A 14,702-nucleotide genomic window follows, 5' to 3' on the forward strand; every position below is an offset into this window, starting at 1 on the left:
CACGTAACCTACATTAGGTAGCGGACGGTGTAAACGGCTGTCGGCCGCACTGACTTCTGTCAGTGTGTTGCATTTCCATGAGCTAATCCCAACTGGATGGTAACATCAGGACATTCTGGGAGCATCCTGTGCGGCAGGTTAGTCACATGACAGTACCTTGCAATACTGTATGGATGAACTAATCCAACAAGGTAATACTTGTGACGGTCTGGCATTATGGACCAAAGCCATTTCATTCGAAACCAAAGTTGACAACTAATACTGTTTTTTAGCATTAGATGCCACTGTCAACTACTAACAAATCCTACATTATACAGTAAAAGTGCACAACTATTGTTAGATGAGACGTTGATTGTATATTTGTATATTAGATATTTCTTTTGCAGATTTCCATAATTACATCTTATTATGAAAACAGAAAGTAGCGATGATAGAGAGTGATTTCTTTGGGCTCTAGCTAGATTATTTGTCAATTAAAAAAATAAATGACGGATGAATGAATGGCGATCCACTGGACTGCTGTGTTTTACTCTGACAGAGCACCAACCCCATCCTTTGCTATCCAAACACAGCTTGTTTGGATAGCAAAGTTTTAATAAAACCGCTCTCAGACAAAACGTCTTTGTTAAAACAACCCTAAACAATTTCAACATCTTCCATTAACATTCAGTTCAAATTTAAATCCATGTTTTAATTCCTGTGCATGGTAAGCACGGAAATAATATGCAGGGAGAAACCAGAAATAAAAAAAGATTGACTAGGTTTCTGACCAATCAGAGCTAAGAGTGCCTCATAGTTCGGAATCGGTGTCGCAGACTCGAGATCTAATTGGTTATCGGATTGGTTATCGCCTGGCTACACAAGTCTGATGAAATATGATTGGATAAAAACTTTACAATAATATACAACAGTTGGAGCGGCGAAACCAAGCGGATATAATATGACACGAAGAAAACAGACCACGGAGAATCATTTTATCTGCAAACAAAATCTGACCATGTTTAGGCTAGCAGAGAACGCTTAGCTGCGTGTGATGGCCGCCACTGTGTCCCCTTTGCGTTGTCACGCACGTCCGTGCACGTGCGTCAAAACCATGGTAACCGCCGCTGACTTTATAAAAGAAGCGCAGCAATGTGATTTTACACATTCGCCTCTGGTCTTGCAGACATTGACAGCAAAAGAAAATCTGTGAGTATATTAATTTGTTTTGCAAGAGCAATGGAGCGCCACTTGCCCCCGAGGATCTGGGAGCTCTGGACACGGTTCAGACGGTGGAGCCGCGGAGGCAGACAGCGGTGGCAGCCGGAGGGGGAAGGTAAGCGGCTCCTCCTAGTGTCTTAAGTGTGTACAGTCTGACGGTCAACGATGTAAACACTGACTGAAAGGTTAAATGCTAGGTGTAATAGCAGTTGAATATGTTAAGAAAGGTGGAAGCGTTGATATTTTGCTTTGCTTTGGCATAATTCTTCCCCATTTATCGTTGGAGGTTTGGTAAAAATAAAAATAAAGATGGCGACTCGGCGCCCATTCTTAATCACCATGGCAACAAGGTGCCCGTGTTAGCTTGCTAAGCTAAACTTTTTTTTACCAAGCGCTATATTTTCCATTTGCGGCAAAAATGTGTTTGTTTGTCAGACAAGTGTAGAGAATATGTCTCGTTTCAATGAGACAAACACGTGTGAAGAAGACGTCTAAGTTTGTACTTTTAAAGAGCTAAAAACTATTGATACTGTTGTACTAAGTGCAGCATTTCCTGTCATGTGTGAAAACATGGTAGAAACCTGACTAGTAGATGATGCATGTGATGCAGGGTGGTTAGTGCAGCTAATGTGAGCATGAATGCAGTTTAGGTGCTTAGTGTTACACAGGCCTCCTGTTGTAGTTTGAATGAAGAAGATGAAGTGAGTTCCAAATGTCTGTTCTCTGACCTTCACACACAGTTGCTGTGCACGGTCGTCCACCTAGGCGTTGGAGGACTCGCTTTGAGCGAGCCACTTCCCACGTTCTGGAAGTTGGCCCCCCCACCTCTGGCATTGAGGTACCCCGCTTTGACCTGCCTTCTTACACACAACTTCCTCTTTACACTGATCTCTTTCCTCCTCATTCTCCTCCACGCTTTCCTGTTCCTTCTGCTATTCCTTCCACACCTCCTCCTCCCTATTCTCCTCCACGCTCTCCTGTTCCTTCTTCTGTTCCTTCCACACCCCCTCCTCCCTATTCTCCTGTTCCCTCTTGCTCTTTTGCTGCTCCTCATTCTCCTCCACGCTCTCCTGTTCCTTCTTCTGTTCCTTCCACACCCCCCTCCTCCCTATTCTCCTGTTCCTTCTTGCTCTTTTGCTGCTCCTCATTCTCCTCCACGCTCTCCTGTTCGTCCTTCTTCTGTTCCTTCCACACCCCCTCCTCCTTATTCTCCTGTTCCTTCTTGCTCTCCGGCTCCTCCTCTTTCTCCTCCATGCTCTTTTGCTCCTTCTTCTTCTATTCCACCTTCACCCCCTGCTCCTTCCCCTCTGGTTCCACTTATTGTGGCTCCTTCTGAGCTGCCCTGTGTTCCCGATGCTGGCCTTTCCCTGTCTCCTGTTATTCAGGACTCAGGCTCCACAGTGGAAGGGACCAGCGAGGACTTAGCGGTTGGGGAAACCAACGAGGCTCCTAGCAGCAGCAGCAGCAGCAGCAGCACACCTGGTAGAGGTAGGGAGGACAGTGATGAGGAGGGGGCTGCTCCCAAAAGACCATGTTTTACTGTGAGACACTGTGTCACACAGTAAACTTGGTCTTTGCCTTTGTTGGATGGCAGCAGCCACCTCTTTGTTCACGGATAACTGGCCTCTGTTTTTGACAGGACCAGTTTATCCTACTGTCTTCTTTTTTTTTTCTTGATTTCTTTCTTCATAATTTTAAATATTCATCCAAACCCTGAGAACTAGCCTTTGCGTCTGGCTGGGCAGTTCTTGTCCCAGGTAGCGTCTGGCACTGGGACCTTTCTTTCTTTCCTGGATGAATACAGGTTTGAATGTTAATATTTACCCTGAGAACTAGCCTTTGCGTCTGGCTGGGCAGTTCTTGTCGCAGGTTGCGTCTGGCACTGGGGCCTGCGTTTACAGTTCAGCATGGTGGTGGGATGGACTTTTCTTTCACCCTGGAGGCTGAGTTCAGCGCCTGGCAGGGCCGTCGACCCCCCCCCATGCAAGTTGCTCTAGCGTCTGGCAGGGTAACTATTATTTTTATTACCATGTTTTCCTCTACAGCCATAGGTCAGTTCAGTTACAGTGGCACTGGGGACACATGTCATCTCCCACTGAAGCTCCTCAGTGGCAGAGGAGGATGGACTGCAGTGTCATGTGCTTTGGAGGGGACACATGGTTGTCTGCTGTTCTAATCATGCTCCACACCACAGGGAGCAGTGCCACTGATACTGATGTACTGACCAGTGTGTCTGTCAGTCCAGCAGACAAAGGTGAGTACAAGATTTTGAATGTGTGACAATTTCAGAGATGTCAAAGGAAGTAGTTGAGTGGAAATAAATGTTTGTATTACATTCAAATTCAACCTGATCCTACAAATGAATTATCTTTCTTCACATTCAGTTTCATAAGGAGAAGGCGCTGAGGGCACGAGGAGAAGGAGGTGAGGAGACACGTACCACTTTATTTGTTCTGTTTGTTTGAGATAAAGGAAAACATAGTATAAGTTACACTTATCTGGTGACACTTTATTTGTTTTATTTTTTTTTTACATAAATTAAGTTAAAAAAACACAAGGTAGGTAAATAAAGATGTTAAGTTGGGATAAATTTTCATTTGACTTTTCATACATTTAAATTGACAGTAGTGTAATTGTTTGTCTTTGTGTCTTTTATCTGCAGAAGGTGACACCAGGCAATGGTAAATACAACTAAAATGTCCTTCAAGTATTTCTCTGACGTATTTACTCACTCTGCATTGTAATGCTTTCACTTACCAGAGACGACCGATCTGGACCATGGTCCTGCAGTCCAAGGAGATGTCAGAGCGATTGCAGGAACTACGGCTGCACAATTACATTCAGTAAGAATGACATGTGGTGGCTTATTCGTAGTCTGTACTTTACGTCATGTGCTCCTGAAGCCAATGTTTTCGTTTTTGGTTGCGACAGGTGCAGCTGTGGAGGATGGACACAACAGACACCATAGGACCACCTGGAGAGAAGTTGTCACCTGTGTCTATGGAGGCTCAATGCTGTAAGTAATCACCTGAGTAGTACAGTGGTGATAAGCTTAACATCTCAATAACATCTCAATGCAGACTTGTATGTTAACAACACATCTGTTTGTGATGTTTCTTCTAGCATCCTTCGGCTCTTTGCTCCCTCCAGCCTCCGGTCCCGACAGAGGGGAGCCTCCCAGTCCCAACCACATAGAGGAAGTGTCTTTATCACTGCTCCCTCTGTGCTGCTGGGTTTGGGAGACTCTTCACATAATCAGTGGTGTTGGCCTCCATCTGTAAACAGAAGACGTTCAGGACAAGTCATTTTCATAAATCATTTGAAACAAATTGTAATAAATACATTTCATGTTAAACATCATTTACTTTGTATTTCTTCATGTTTTATTGTGAGACTCTGAATAGGTTGGTAAAATGGTAAAAATAATTACTCATTACTTATGACACCTTCATAACACTTTCATGAAGCGCTAAATAACAGACTGAGATCAGAATGTTGTTGTAACACTAATCAGGTTGTTCATTTGTCCCTAGGAACCTCTTCCTTACTTTACTACATACATCAACTTATTGAATACATATGTAATAATTAGATTAGCGAGTCTGAAACAATAATGATGTAACTGCATGTTGTGTCCACACTGGTTGGTGACAATCTCCAGTACCTGAGTTCATCTCTAGCAAAAGGAGACAAGCTGATCTAAGATCAGTGGGAGAAGTAGAACACTGTCACAGCCTGATAATCTCACATAGCAGAACCTTCAATGTCCACGTGCAGATGTTCTGCACAGACCTCCTTGAAATGCAGATGCTGCTTGTTTGACCTGTCTGAAGCTCTGTGCTTAACTTAAAAACTTTGTTTAAATATGCTTTAGTAACACGTAACCTACATTAGGTAGCGGACGGTGTAAACGGCTGTCGGCCGCACTGACTTCTGTCAGTGTGTTGCATTTCCATGAGCTAATCCCAACTGGATGGTAACATCAGGACATTCTGGGAGCATCCTGTGCGGCAGGTTAGTCACATGACAGTACCTTGCAATACTGTATGGATGAACTAATCAACAAGGTAATACTTGTGACGGTCTGGCATTATGGACCAAAGCCATTTCATTCGAAACCAAAGTGACAACTAATACTGTTTTTTAGCATTAGATGCCACTGTCAACTACTAACAAATCCTACATTATACAGTAAAAGTGCACAACTATTGTTAGATGAGACGTTTATTGTATATTTGTATATTAGATATTTCTTTTGCAGATTTCCATAATTACATCTTATTATGAAAACAGAAAGTAGCGATGATAGAGAGTGATTTCTTTGGGCTCTAGCTAGATTATTTGTCAATTAAAAAAATAAATGACGGATGAATGAATGGCGATCCACTGGACTGCTGTGTTTTACTCTGACAGAGCACCAACCCCATCCTTTGCTATCCAAACACAGCTTGTTTGGATAGCAAAGTTTTAATAAAACCGCTCTCAGACAAAACGTCTTTGTTAAAACAACCCTAAACAATTTCAACATCTTCCATTAACATTCAGTTCAAATTTAAATCCATGTTTTAATTCCTGTGCATGGTAAGCACGGAAATAATATGCAGGGAGAAACCAGAAATAAAAAAAGATTGACTAGGTTTCTGACCAATCAGAGCTAAGAGTGCCTCATAGTTCGGAATCGGTGTCGCAGACTCGAGATCTGATTGGTTATCGGATTGGTTATCGCCTGGCTACACAAGTCTGATGAAATATGATTGGATAAAAACTTTACAATAATATACAACAGTTGGAGCGGCGAAACCAAGCGGATATAATATGACACGAAGAAAACAGACCACGGAGAATCATTTTATCTGCAAACAAAATCTGACCATGTTTAGGCTCGCAGAGAACGCTTAGCTGCGTGTGATGGCCGCCACTGTGTCCCCTTTGCGTTGTCACGCACGTCCGTGCAGGTGCGTCAAAACCATGGTAACCGCCGCTGACTTTATAAAAGAAGCGCAGCAATGTGCTTTTACACATTCGCCTCTGGTCTTGCAGACATTGACAGCAAAAGAAAATCTGTGAGTATATTAATTTGTTTTGCAAGAGCAATGGAGCGCCACTTGCCCCCGAGGATCTGGGAGCTCTGGACACGGTTCAGACGGTGGAGCCGCGGAGGCAGGGGGAAGGTAAGCGGCTCCTCCTAGTGTCTTAAGTGTGTACAGTCTGACGGTCAACGATGTAAACACTGACTGAAAGGTTAAATGCTAGGTGTAATAGCAGTTGAATATGTTAAGAAAGGTGGAAGCGTTGATATTTTGCTTTGCTTTGGCATAATTCTTCCCCATTTATCGTTGGAGATTTGGTAAAAATAAAAATAAAGATGGCGACTCGGCGCCCATTCTTAATCACCATGGCAACAAGGTGCCCGTGTTAGCTTTGCTAAGCTAACTTTTTTTTACCAAGCGCTATATTTTCCATGTGCGGCAAAAATGTGTTTGTTTGTCAGACAAGTGTAGAGAATATGTCTCGTTTCAATGAGACAAACACGTGTGAAGAAGACGTCTAAGTTTGTACTTTTAAAGAGCTAAAAACTATTGATACTGTTGTACTAAGTGCAGCATTTCCTGTCATGTGTGAAAACATGGTAGAAACCTGACTAGTAGATGATGCATGTGATGCAGGGTGGTTAGTGCAGCTAATGTGAGCATGAATGCAGTTTAGGTGCTTAGTGTTACAGGCCTCCTGTTGTAGTTTGAATGAAGAAGATGAAGTGAGTTCCAAATGTCTGTTCTCTGACCTTCACACACAGTTGCTGTGCACGGTCGTCCACCTAGGCGTTGGAGGACTCGCTTTGAGCGAGCCACTTCCCCACGTTCTGGAAGTTGGCCCCCCCCACCTCTGGCATTGAGGTACCCCGCTTTGACCTGCCTCTTACACACAAACTTCCTCTTTACACTGATCTCTTTTCCTCCTCATTCTCCTCCACGCTTTCCTGTCCCTTCCCTTCTGCTATTCCTTCCCACACCCCTCCTCCCTATTCTCCTGTTCCTCTTGCTCTTTTTGCTGCTCCTCATTCTTACTCCACGCTTCTCCTGTTCGTCCTTCTTCTGTTCCTTCCACACCCACTCACTCCTTATTCTCCTGTTCCTTCTTGCTCTCCGGCTCCTCCTCTTTCTCCTCCATGCTCTTTTGCTCCTTCTTCTTCTATTCCACCTTCACCCCCTGCTCCTTCCCCTCTGGTTCCACGTATTGTGGCTCCTTCTGAGCTGCCCTGTGTTTCCCGATGCTGGCCTTTCCCTGTCTCCTGTTATTCAGGACCTCAGGCTCCACAGTGGAAGGGACCAGCGAGGACTTAGCGGTTGGGGAAACCAACGAGGCTCCTAGCAGCAGCAGCAGCAGCAGCAGCAGCACACCTGGTAGAGGTAGGGAGGACAGTGATGAGGAGGGGCTGGCTCCCAAAAGACCATGTTTTACTGTGAGACACTGTGTCACACAGTAAACTTGGTCTTTGCCTTTGTTGGATGGCAGCAGCCACCTCTTTGTTCACGGATAACTGGCCTCTGATTTTGACAGGACCAGTTTATCCTACTGTCTTCTTTTTTTTCTTGATTTCTTTCTTCATAATTTTAAATATTCATCCAAACCCTGAGAACTAGCCTTTGCGTCTGGCTGGGCAGTTCTTGTCCCAGGTAGCGTCTGGCACTGGGACCTTTCTTTCTTTCCTGGATGAATACAGGTTTGAATGTTAATATTTACCCTGAGAACTAGCCTTTGCGTCTGGCTGGGCAGTTCTTGTCACAGGTTGCGTCTGGCACTGGGGCCTGCGTTTACAGTTCAGCATGGTGGTGGGATGGACTTTTCTTTCACCCTGGAGGCTGAGTTCAGCGCCTGGCAGGGCCGTCGACCCCCCCCCCATGCAAGTTGCTCTAGCGTCTGGCAGGGTAACTATTATTTTTATTACCATGTTTTCCTCTACAGCCATAGGTCAGTTCAGTTACAGTGGCACTGGGGACACATGTCATCTCCCACTGAAGCTCCTCAGTGGCAGAGGAGGATGGACTGCAGTGTCATGTGCTTTGGAGGGGACACATGGTTGTCTGCTGTTCTAATCATGCTCCACACCACAGGGAGCAGTGCCACTGATACTGATGTACTGACCAGTGTGTCTGTCAGTCCAGCAGACAAAGGTGAGTACAAGATTTTGATTGTGTGACAATTTCAGAGATGTCAAAGGAAGTAGTTGAGTGGAAATAAATGTTTGTATTACATTCAAATTCAACCTGATCCTACAAATGAATTATCTTTCTTCACATTCAGTTTCATAAGGAGAAGGCGCTGAGGGCACGAGGAGAAGGAGGTGAGGAGACACGTACCACTTTATTTGTTCTGTTTGTTTGAGATAAAGGAAAACATAGTATAAGTTACACTTATCTGGTGACACTTTATTTGTTTTATTTTTTTTTTTACATAAATTAAGTTAAAAAAACACAAGGTAGGTAAATAAAGATGTTAAGTTGGGATAAATTTTCATTTGACTTTTCATACATTTAAATTGACAGTAGTGTAATTGTTTGTCTTTGTGTCTTTTATCTGCAGAAGGTGACACCAGGCAATGGTAAATACAACTAAAATGTCCTTCAAGTATTTCTCTGACGTATTTACTCACTCTGCATTGTAATGCTTTCACTTTACCAGAGACGACCGATCTGGACCATGGTCCTGCAGTCAAGGAGATGTCAGAGCGATTGCAGGAAACTACGGCCCTGCACAATTACATTCAGTAAGAATGACATGTGGTGGCTTATTCGTAGTCTGTACTTTACGTCATGTGCTCCTGAAGCCAATGTTTTCGTTTGGTTGCGACAGGTGCAGCTGTGGAGGATGGACACAACAGACACCATAGGACCACCTGGAGAGAGGTTGTCACCTGTGTCTATGGAGGCTCAATGCTGTAAGTAATCACCTGAGTAGTACAGTGGTGATAAGCTTAACATCTCAATAACATCTCAATGCAGACTTGTATGTTAACAACACATCTGTTTGTGATGTTTCTTCTAGCATCCTTCGGCTCTTTGCTCCCTCCAGCCTCCGGTCCCGACAGAGGGGAGCCTCCCAGTCCCAACCACATAGAGGAAGTGTCTTTATCACTGCTCCCTCTGTGCTGCTGGGTTTGGGAGACTCTTCACATAATCAGTGGTGTTGGCCTCCATCTGTAAACAGAAGACGTTCAGGACAAGTCATTTTCATAAATCATTTGAAACAAATTGTAATAAATACATTCATGTTAAACATCATTTACTTTGTATTTCTTCATGTTTTATTGTGAGACTCTGAATAGGTTGGTAAAATGGTAAAAATAATTACTCATTACTTATGACACCTTCATAACACTTTCATGAAGCGCTAAATAACAGACTGAGATCAGAATGTTGTTGTAACACTAATCAGGTTGTTCATTTGTCCCTAGGAACCTCTTCCTTACTTTACTACATACATCAACTTATTGAATACATATGTAATAATTAGATTAGCGAGTCTGAAACAATAATGATGTAACTGCATGTTGTGTCCACACTGGTTGGTGACAATCTCCAGTACCTGAGTTCATCTCTAGCAAAAGGAGACAAGCTGATCTAAGATCAGTGGGAGAAGTAGAACACTGTCACAGCCTGATAATCTCACATAGCAGAACCTTCAATGTCCACGTGCAGATGTTCTGCACAGACCTCCTTGAAATGCAGATGGCTGCTTGTTTGACCTGTCTGAAGCTCTGTGCTTAACTTAAAAACTTTGTTTAAATATGCTTTAGTAACACGTAACCTACATTAGGTAGCGGACGGTTGTGTAAACGGCTGTCGGCCGCACTGACTTCTGTCAGTGTGTTGCATTTCCATGAGCTAATCCCAACTGGATGGTAACATCAGGACATTCTGGGAGCATCCTGTGCGGCAGGTTAGTCACATGACAGTACCTTGCAATACTGTATGGATGTGAACTAATCAACAAGGTAATACTTGTGACGGTCTGGCATTATGGACCAAAGCCATTTCATTCGAAACCAAAGTTGACAACTAATACTGTTTTTTAGCATTAGATGCCACTGTCAACTACTAACAAATCCTACATTATACAGTAAAAGTGCACAACTATTGTTAGATGAGACGTTTATTGTATATTTGTATATTAGATATTTCTTTTGCAGATTTCCATAATTACATCTTATTATGAAAACAGAAAGTAGCGATGATAGAGAGTGATTTCTTTGGGCTCTAGCTAGATTATTTGTCAATTAAAAAATAAATGACGGATGAATGAATGGCGATCCATGGACTGCTGTGTTTACTCTGACAGAGCACCAACCCCATCCTTTGCTATCCAAACACAGCTTGTTTGGATAGCAAAGTTTTAATAAAACCGCTCTCAGACAAAACGTCTTTGTTAAAACAACCCTAAACAATTTCAACATCTTCCATTAACATTCAGTTTCAAATTTAAATCCTATGTTTTAATTCCTGTGCATGGTAAGCACGAAATAATATGCAGGGGAGAAACCAGAAATAAAAAAAGATTGACTAGGTTTCTGACCAATCAGAGCTAAGAGTGCCTCATAGTTCGGAATCGGTGTCGCAGACTCGAGATCTGATTGGTTATCGGATTGGTTATCGCCTGGCTACACAAGTCTGATGAAATATGATTGGATAAAAACTTTACAATAATATACAAACAGTTGGAGCGGCGAAACCAAGCGGATATAATATGACACGAAGGAAAGAAACAGACCACGGAGAATCATTTTATCTGCAAACAAAATCTGACCATGTTTAGGCTAGCAGAGAACGCTTAGCTGCGTGTGATGGCCGCCACTGTGTCCCCTTTGCGTTGTCACGCACGTCCGTGCACGTGCGTCAAAACCATGGTAACCGCCGCTGACTTTATAAAAGAAGCGCAGCAATGTGATTTTACACATTCGCCTCTGGTCTTGCAGACATTGACAGCAAAAGAAAATCTGTGAGTATATTAATTTGTTTTGCAAGAGCAATGGAGCGCCACTTGCCCCCGAGGATCTGGGAGCTCTGGACACGGTTCAGACGGTGGAGCCGCGGAGGCAGACAGCGGTGGCAGCCGGAGGGGGAAGGTAAGCGGCTCCTCCTAGTGTCTTAAGTGTGTACAGTCTGACGGTGAACGATTTAAACACGGACTGAAAGGTTAAATGCTAAGTGTAATAGCAGTTGAATATGTTAAGAAAGGTGGAAGCGTTGATATTTTGCTTTGCTTTGGCATAATTCTTCCCCATTTATCGTTGGAGATTTGGTAAAAATAAAAATAAAGATGGCGACTCGGCGCCCATTCTTAATCACCATGGCAACAAGGTGCCCGTGTTAACTTGCTAAGCTAAACTTTTTTTTACCAAGCGCTATATTTTCCATTTGCGGCAAAAATGTGTTTGTTTGTCAGACAAGTGTAGAGAATATGTCTCGTTTCAATGAGACAAACACGTGTGAAGAAGACGTCTAAGTTTGTACTTTTAAAGAGCTAAAAACTATTGATACTGTTGTACTAAGTGCAGCATTTCCTGTCATGTGTGAAAACATGGTAGAAACCTGACTAGTAGATGATGCATGTGATGCAGGGTGGTTAGTGCAGCTAATGTGAGCATGAATGCAGTTTAGGTGCTTAGTGTTACAGGCCTCCTGTTGTAGTTTGAATGAAGAAGATGAAGTGAGTTCCAAATGTCTGTTCTCTGACCTTCACACACAGTTGCTGTGCACGGTCGTCCACCTAGGCGTTGGAGGACTCGCTTTGAGCGAGCCACTTCCCACGTTCTGGAAGTTGGCCCCCCCACCTCTGGCATTGAGGTACCCCGCTTTGACCTGCCTTCTTACACACAACTTCCTCTTTACACTGATCTCTTTCCTCCTCATTCTCCTCCACGCTTTCCTGTTCCTTCTGCTATTCCTTCCACACCTCCTCCTCCCTATTCTCCTCCACGCTCTCCTGTTCCTTCTTCTGTTCCTTCCACACCCCCTCCTCCCTATTCTCCTGTTCCCTCTTGCTCTTTTGCTGCTCCTCATTCTCCTCCACGCTCTCCCTTTCCTTCTTCTGTTCCTTCCACACCCCCTCCTCCCTATTCTCCTGTTCCTTCTTGCTCTTTTGCTGCTCCTCATTCTCCTCCACGCTCTCCTGTTCGTCCTTCTTCTGTTCCTTCCACGCCCCCTCCTCCTTATTCTCCTGTTCCTTCTTGCTCTACGGCTCCTCCTCTTTCTCCTCCATGCTCTTTTGCTCCTTCTTCTTCTATTCCACCTTCACCCCCTGCTCCTTCCCCTCTGGTTCCACTTATTGTGGCTCCTTCTGAGCTGCCCTGTGTTCCCGATGCTGGCCTTTCCCTGTCTCCTGTTATTCAGGACTCAGGCTCCACAGTGGAAGGGACCAGCGAGGACTTAGCGGTTGGGGAAACCAACGAGGCTCCTAGCAGCAGCAGCAGCAGCAGCAGCAGCAGCAGCACACCTGGTAGAGGTAGGGAGGACAGTGATGAGGAGGGGGCTGCTCCCAAAAGACCATGTTTTACTGTGAGACACTGTGTCACACAGTAAACTTGGTCTTTGCCTTTGTTGGATGGCAGCAGCCACCTCTTTGTTCACGGATAACTGGCCTCTGTTTTTGACAGGACCAGTTTATCCTACTGTCTTCTTTTTTTTTTCTTGATTTCTTTCTTCATAATTTTAAATATTCATCCAAACCCTGAGAACTAGCCTTTGCATCTGGCTGGGCAGTTCTTGTCCCAGGTAGCGTCTGGCACTGGGACCTTTCTTTCTTTCCTGGATGAATACAGGTTTGAATGTTAATATTTACCCTGAGAACTAGCCTTTGCGTCTGGCTGGGCAGTTCTTGTCGCAGGTTGCGTCTGGCACTGGGGCCTGCGTTTACAGTTCAGCATGGTGGTGGGATGGACTTTTCTTTCACCCTGGAGGCTGAGTTCAGCGCCTGGCAGGGCCGTCGACCCCACCCCATGCAAGTTGCTCTAGCGTCTGGCAGGGTAACTATTATTTTTATTACCATGTTTTCCTCTACAGCCATAGGCTAGTTCAGTTACAGTGGCACTGGGGACACATGTCATCTCCCACTGAAGCTCCTCAGTGGCAGAGGAGGATGGACTGCAGTGTCATGTGCTTTGGAGGGGACACATGGTTGTCTGCTGTTCTAATCATGCTCCACACCACAGGGAGCAGTGCCACTGATACTGATGTACTGACCAGTGTGTCTGTCAGTCCAGCAGACAAAGGTGAGTACAAGATTTTGATTGTGTGACAATTTCAGAGATGTCAAAGGAAGTAGTTGAGTGGAAATAAATGTTTGTATTACATTCAAATTCAACCTGATCCTACAAATGAATTATCTTTCTTCACATTCAGTTTCATAAGGAGAAGGCGCTGAGGGCACGAGGAGAAGGAGGTGAGGAGACACGTACCACTTTATTTGTTCTGTTTGTTTGAGATAAAGGAAAACATAGTATAAGTTACACTTATCTGGTGACACTTTATTTGTTTTATTTTTTTTACATAAATTAAGTTAAAAAAACACAAGGTAGGTAAATAAAGATGTTAAGTTGGGATAAATTTTCATTTGACTTTTCATACATTTAAATTGACAGTAGTGTAATTGTTTGTCTTTGTGTCTTTTATCTGCAGAAGGTGACACCAGGCAATGGTAAATACAACTAAAATGTCCTGTTTTTCTCTGACGTATTTACTCACTCTGCATTGTAATGTCAGTAAGAATGACATGTGGTGGCTTATTCGTAGTCTGTACTTTACGTCATGTGCTCCTGAAGCCAATGTTTTCGTTTTGGTTGCGACAGGTGCAGCTGTGGAGGATGGACACAACAGACACCATAGGACCACCTGGAGAGAAGTTGTCACCTGTGTCTATGGAGGCTCAATGCTGTAAGTAATCACCTGAGTAGTACAGTGGTGATAAGCTTAACATCTCAATAACATCTCAATGCAGACTTGTATCTTAACAACACATCTGTTTGTGATGTTTCTTCTAGCATCCTTCGGCTCTTTGCTCCCTCCAGCCTCCGGTCCCGACAGAGGGGAGCCTCCCAGTCCCAACCACATAGAGGAAGTGTCTTTATCACTGCTCCCTCTGTGCTGCTGGGTTTGGGAGACTTTTCACATAATCAGTGGTGTTGGCCTCCATCTGTAAACTGAAGACATTCAGGACAAGTCATTTTCATAAATCATTTGAAACAAATTGTAATAAATACGTTTCATGTTAAACATCATTTACTTTGTATTTCTTCATGTTTTATTGTGAGACTCTGAATATGTTGGTAAAATGGTAAAAATAAGTACTCATTACTTATGACACCTTCATAACACTTTCATGAAGCGCTAAATAACAGACTGAGATCAGAATGTTGTTGTAACACTAATCAGGTTGTTCATTTGTCCCTAGGAACCTCTTCCTTACTTTACTACATACATCAACTTATTGAATACATATGTAATAATTAG

The 14,702-nt window shown here is 43.7% G+C and overlaps 2 protein-coding genes across 7 annotated transcripts; both read left to right on the forward strand.

The window, feature by feature from the left end:
• The first annotated feature begins 146 nt into the window (after positions 1 to 146).
• LOC114845410 (uncharacterized) lies at positions 147 to 4,560 on the forward strand. The gene is made up of 10 exons (XM_055504604.1): positions 147 to 152; positions 1,006 to 1,096; positions 1,215 to 1,315; positions 1,941 to 2,688; positions 3,246 to 3,454; positions 3,585 to 3,624; positions 3,863 to 3,881; positions 3,961 to 4,043; positions 4,132 to 4,216; positions 4,324 to 4,560. The coding sequence occupies exons 1-5, from the start codon at positions 147 to 149 to the stop codon at positions 3,374 to 3,376; spliced, it is 1,077 nt and encodes a 358-aa protein (XP_055360579.1). The 3' UTR covers positions 3,377 to 3,454; positions 3,585 to 3,624; positions 3,863 to 3,881; positions 3,961 to 4,043; positions 4,132 to 4,216; positions 4,324 to 4,560.
• Positions 4,561 to 5,973: 1,413 nt separating this feature from the next.
• LOC121201827 (uncharacterized) lies at positions 5,974 to 14,465 on the forward strand. 6 transcript variants are annotated; one of them, XR_008693168.1, is made up of 8 exons: positions 5,974 to 6,155; positions 6,290 to 6,371; positions 11,944 to 13,219; positions 13,406 to 13,465; positions 13,596 to 13,635; positions 13,872 to 13,890; positions 14,042 to 14,126; positions 14,234 to 14,465. XR_008693168.1 is itself a non-coding variant. In XM_055504318.1 (8 exons), exons 1-3 carry the CDS (start codon positions 6,109 to 6,111, stop codon positions 12,774 to 12,776), a joined length of 978 nt encoding a protein of 325 aa, XP_055360293.1. In that variant the 5' UTR covers positions 5,974 to 6,108; the 3' UTR covers positions 12,777 to 13,219; positions 13,313 to 13,465; positions 13,596 to 13,635; positions 13,872 to 13,890; positions 14,042 to 14,126; positions 14,234 to 14,465. The 6 variants fall into 6 exon arrangements, 4 of the variants coding, with proteins under 4 accessions (XP_055360293.1, XP_055360292.1, XP_055360295.1 ...); XM_055504318.1 differs by having other exon boundaries at positions 5,974 to 6,171; positions 13,313 to 13,465; XM_055504317.1 differs by having other exon boundaries at positions 5,974 to 6,171.
• The last annotated feature ends 237 nt before the right edge of the window (positions 14,466 to 14,702 follow it).

The sequence above is a fragment of the Betta splendens genome, chromosome 19 (assembly GCF_900634795.4).
Source record: "Betta splendens chromosome 19, fBetSpl5.4, whole genome shotgun sequence".
In the NCBI taxonomy this organism is placed as follows: Eukaryota; Metazoa; Chordata; class Actinopteri; order Anabantiformes; family Osphronemidae; genus Betta; species Betta splendens.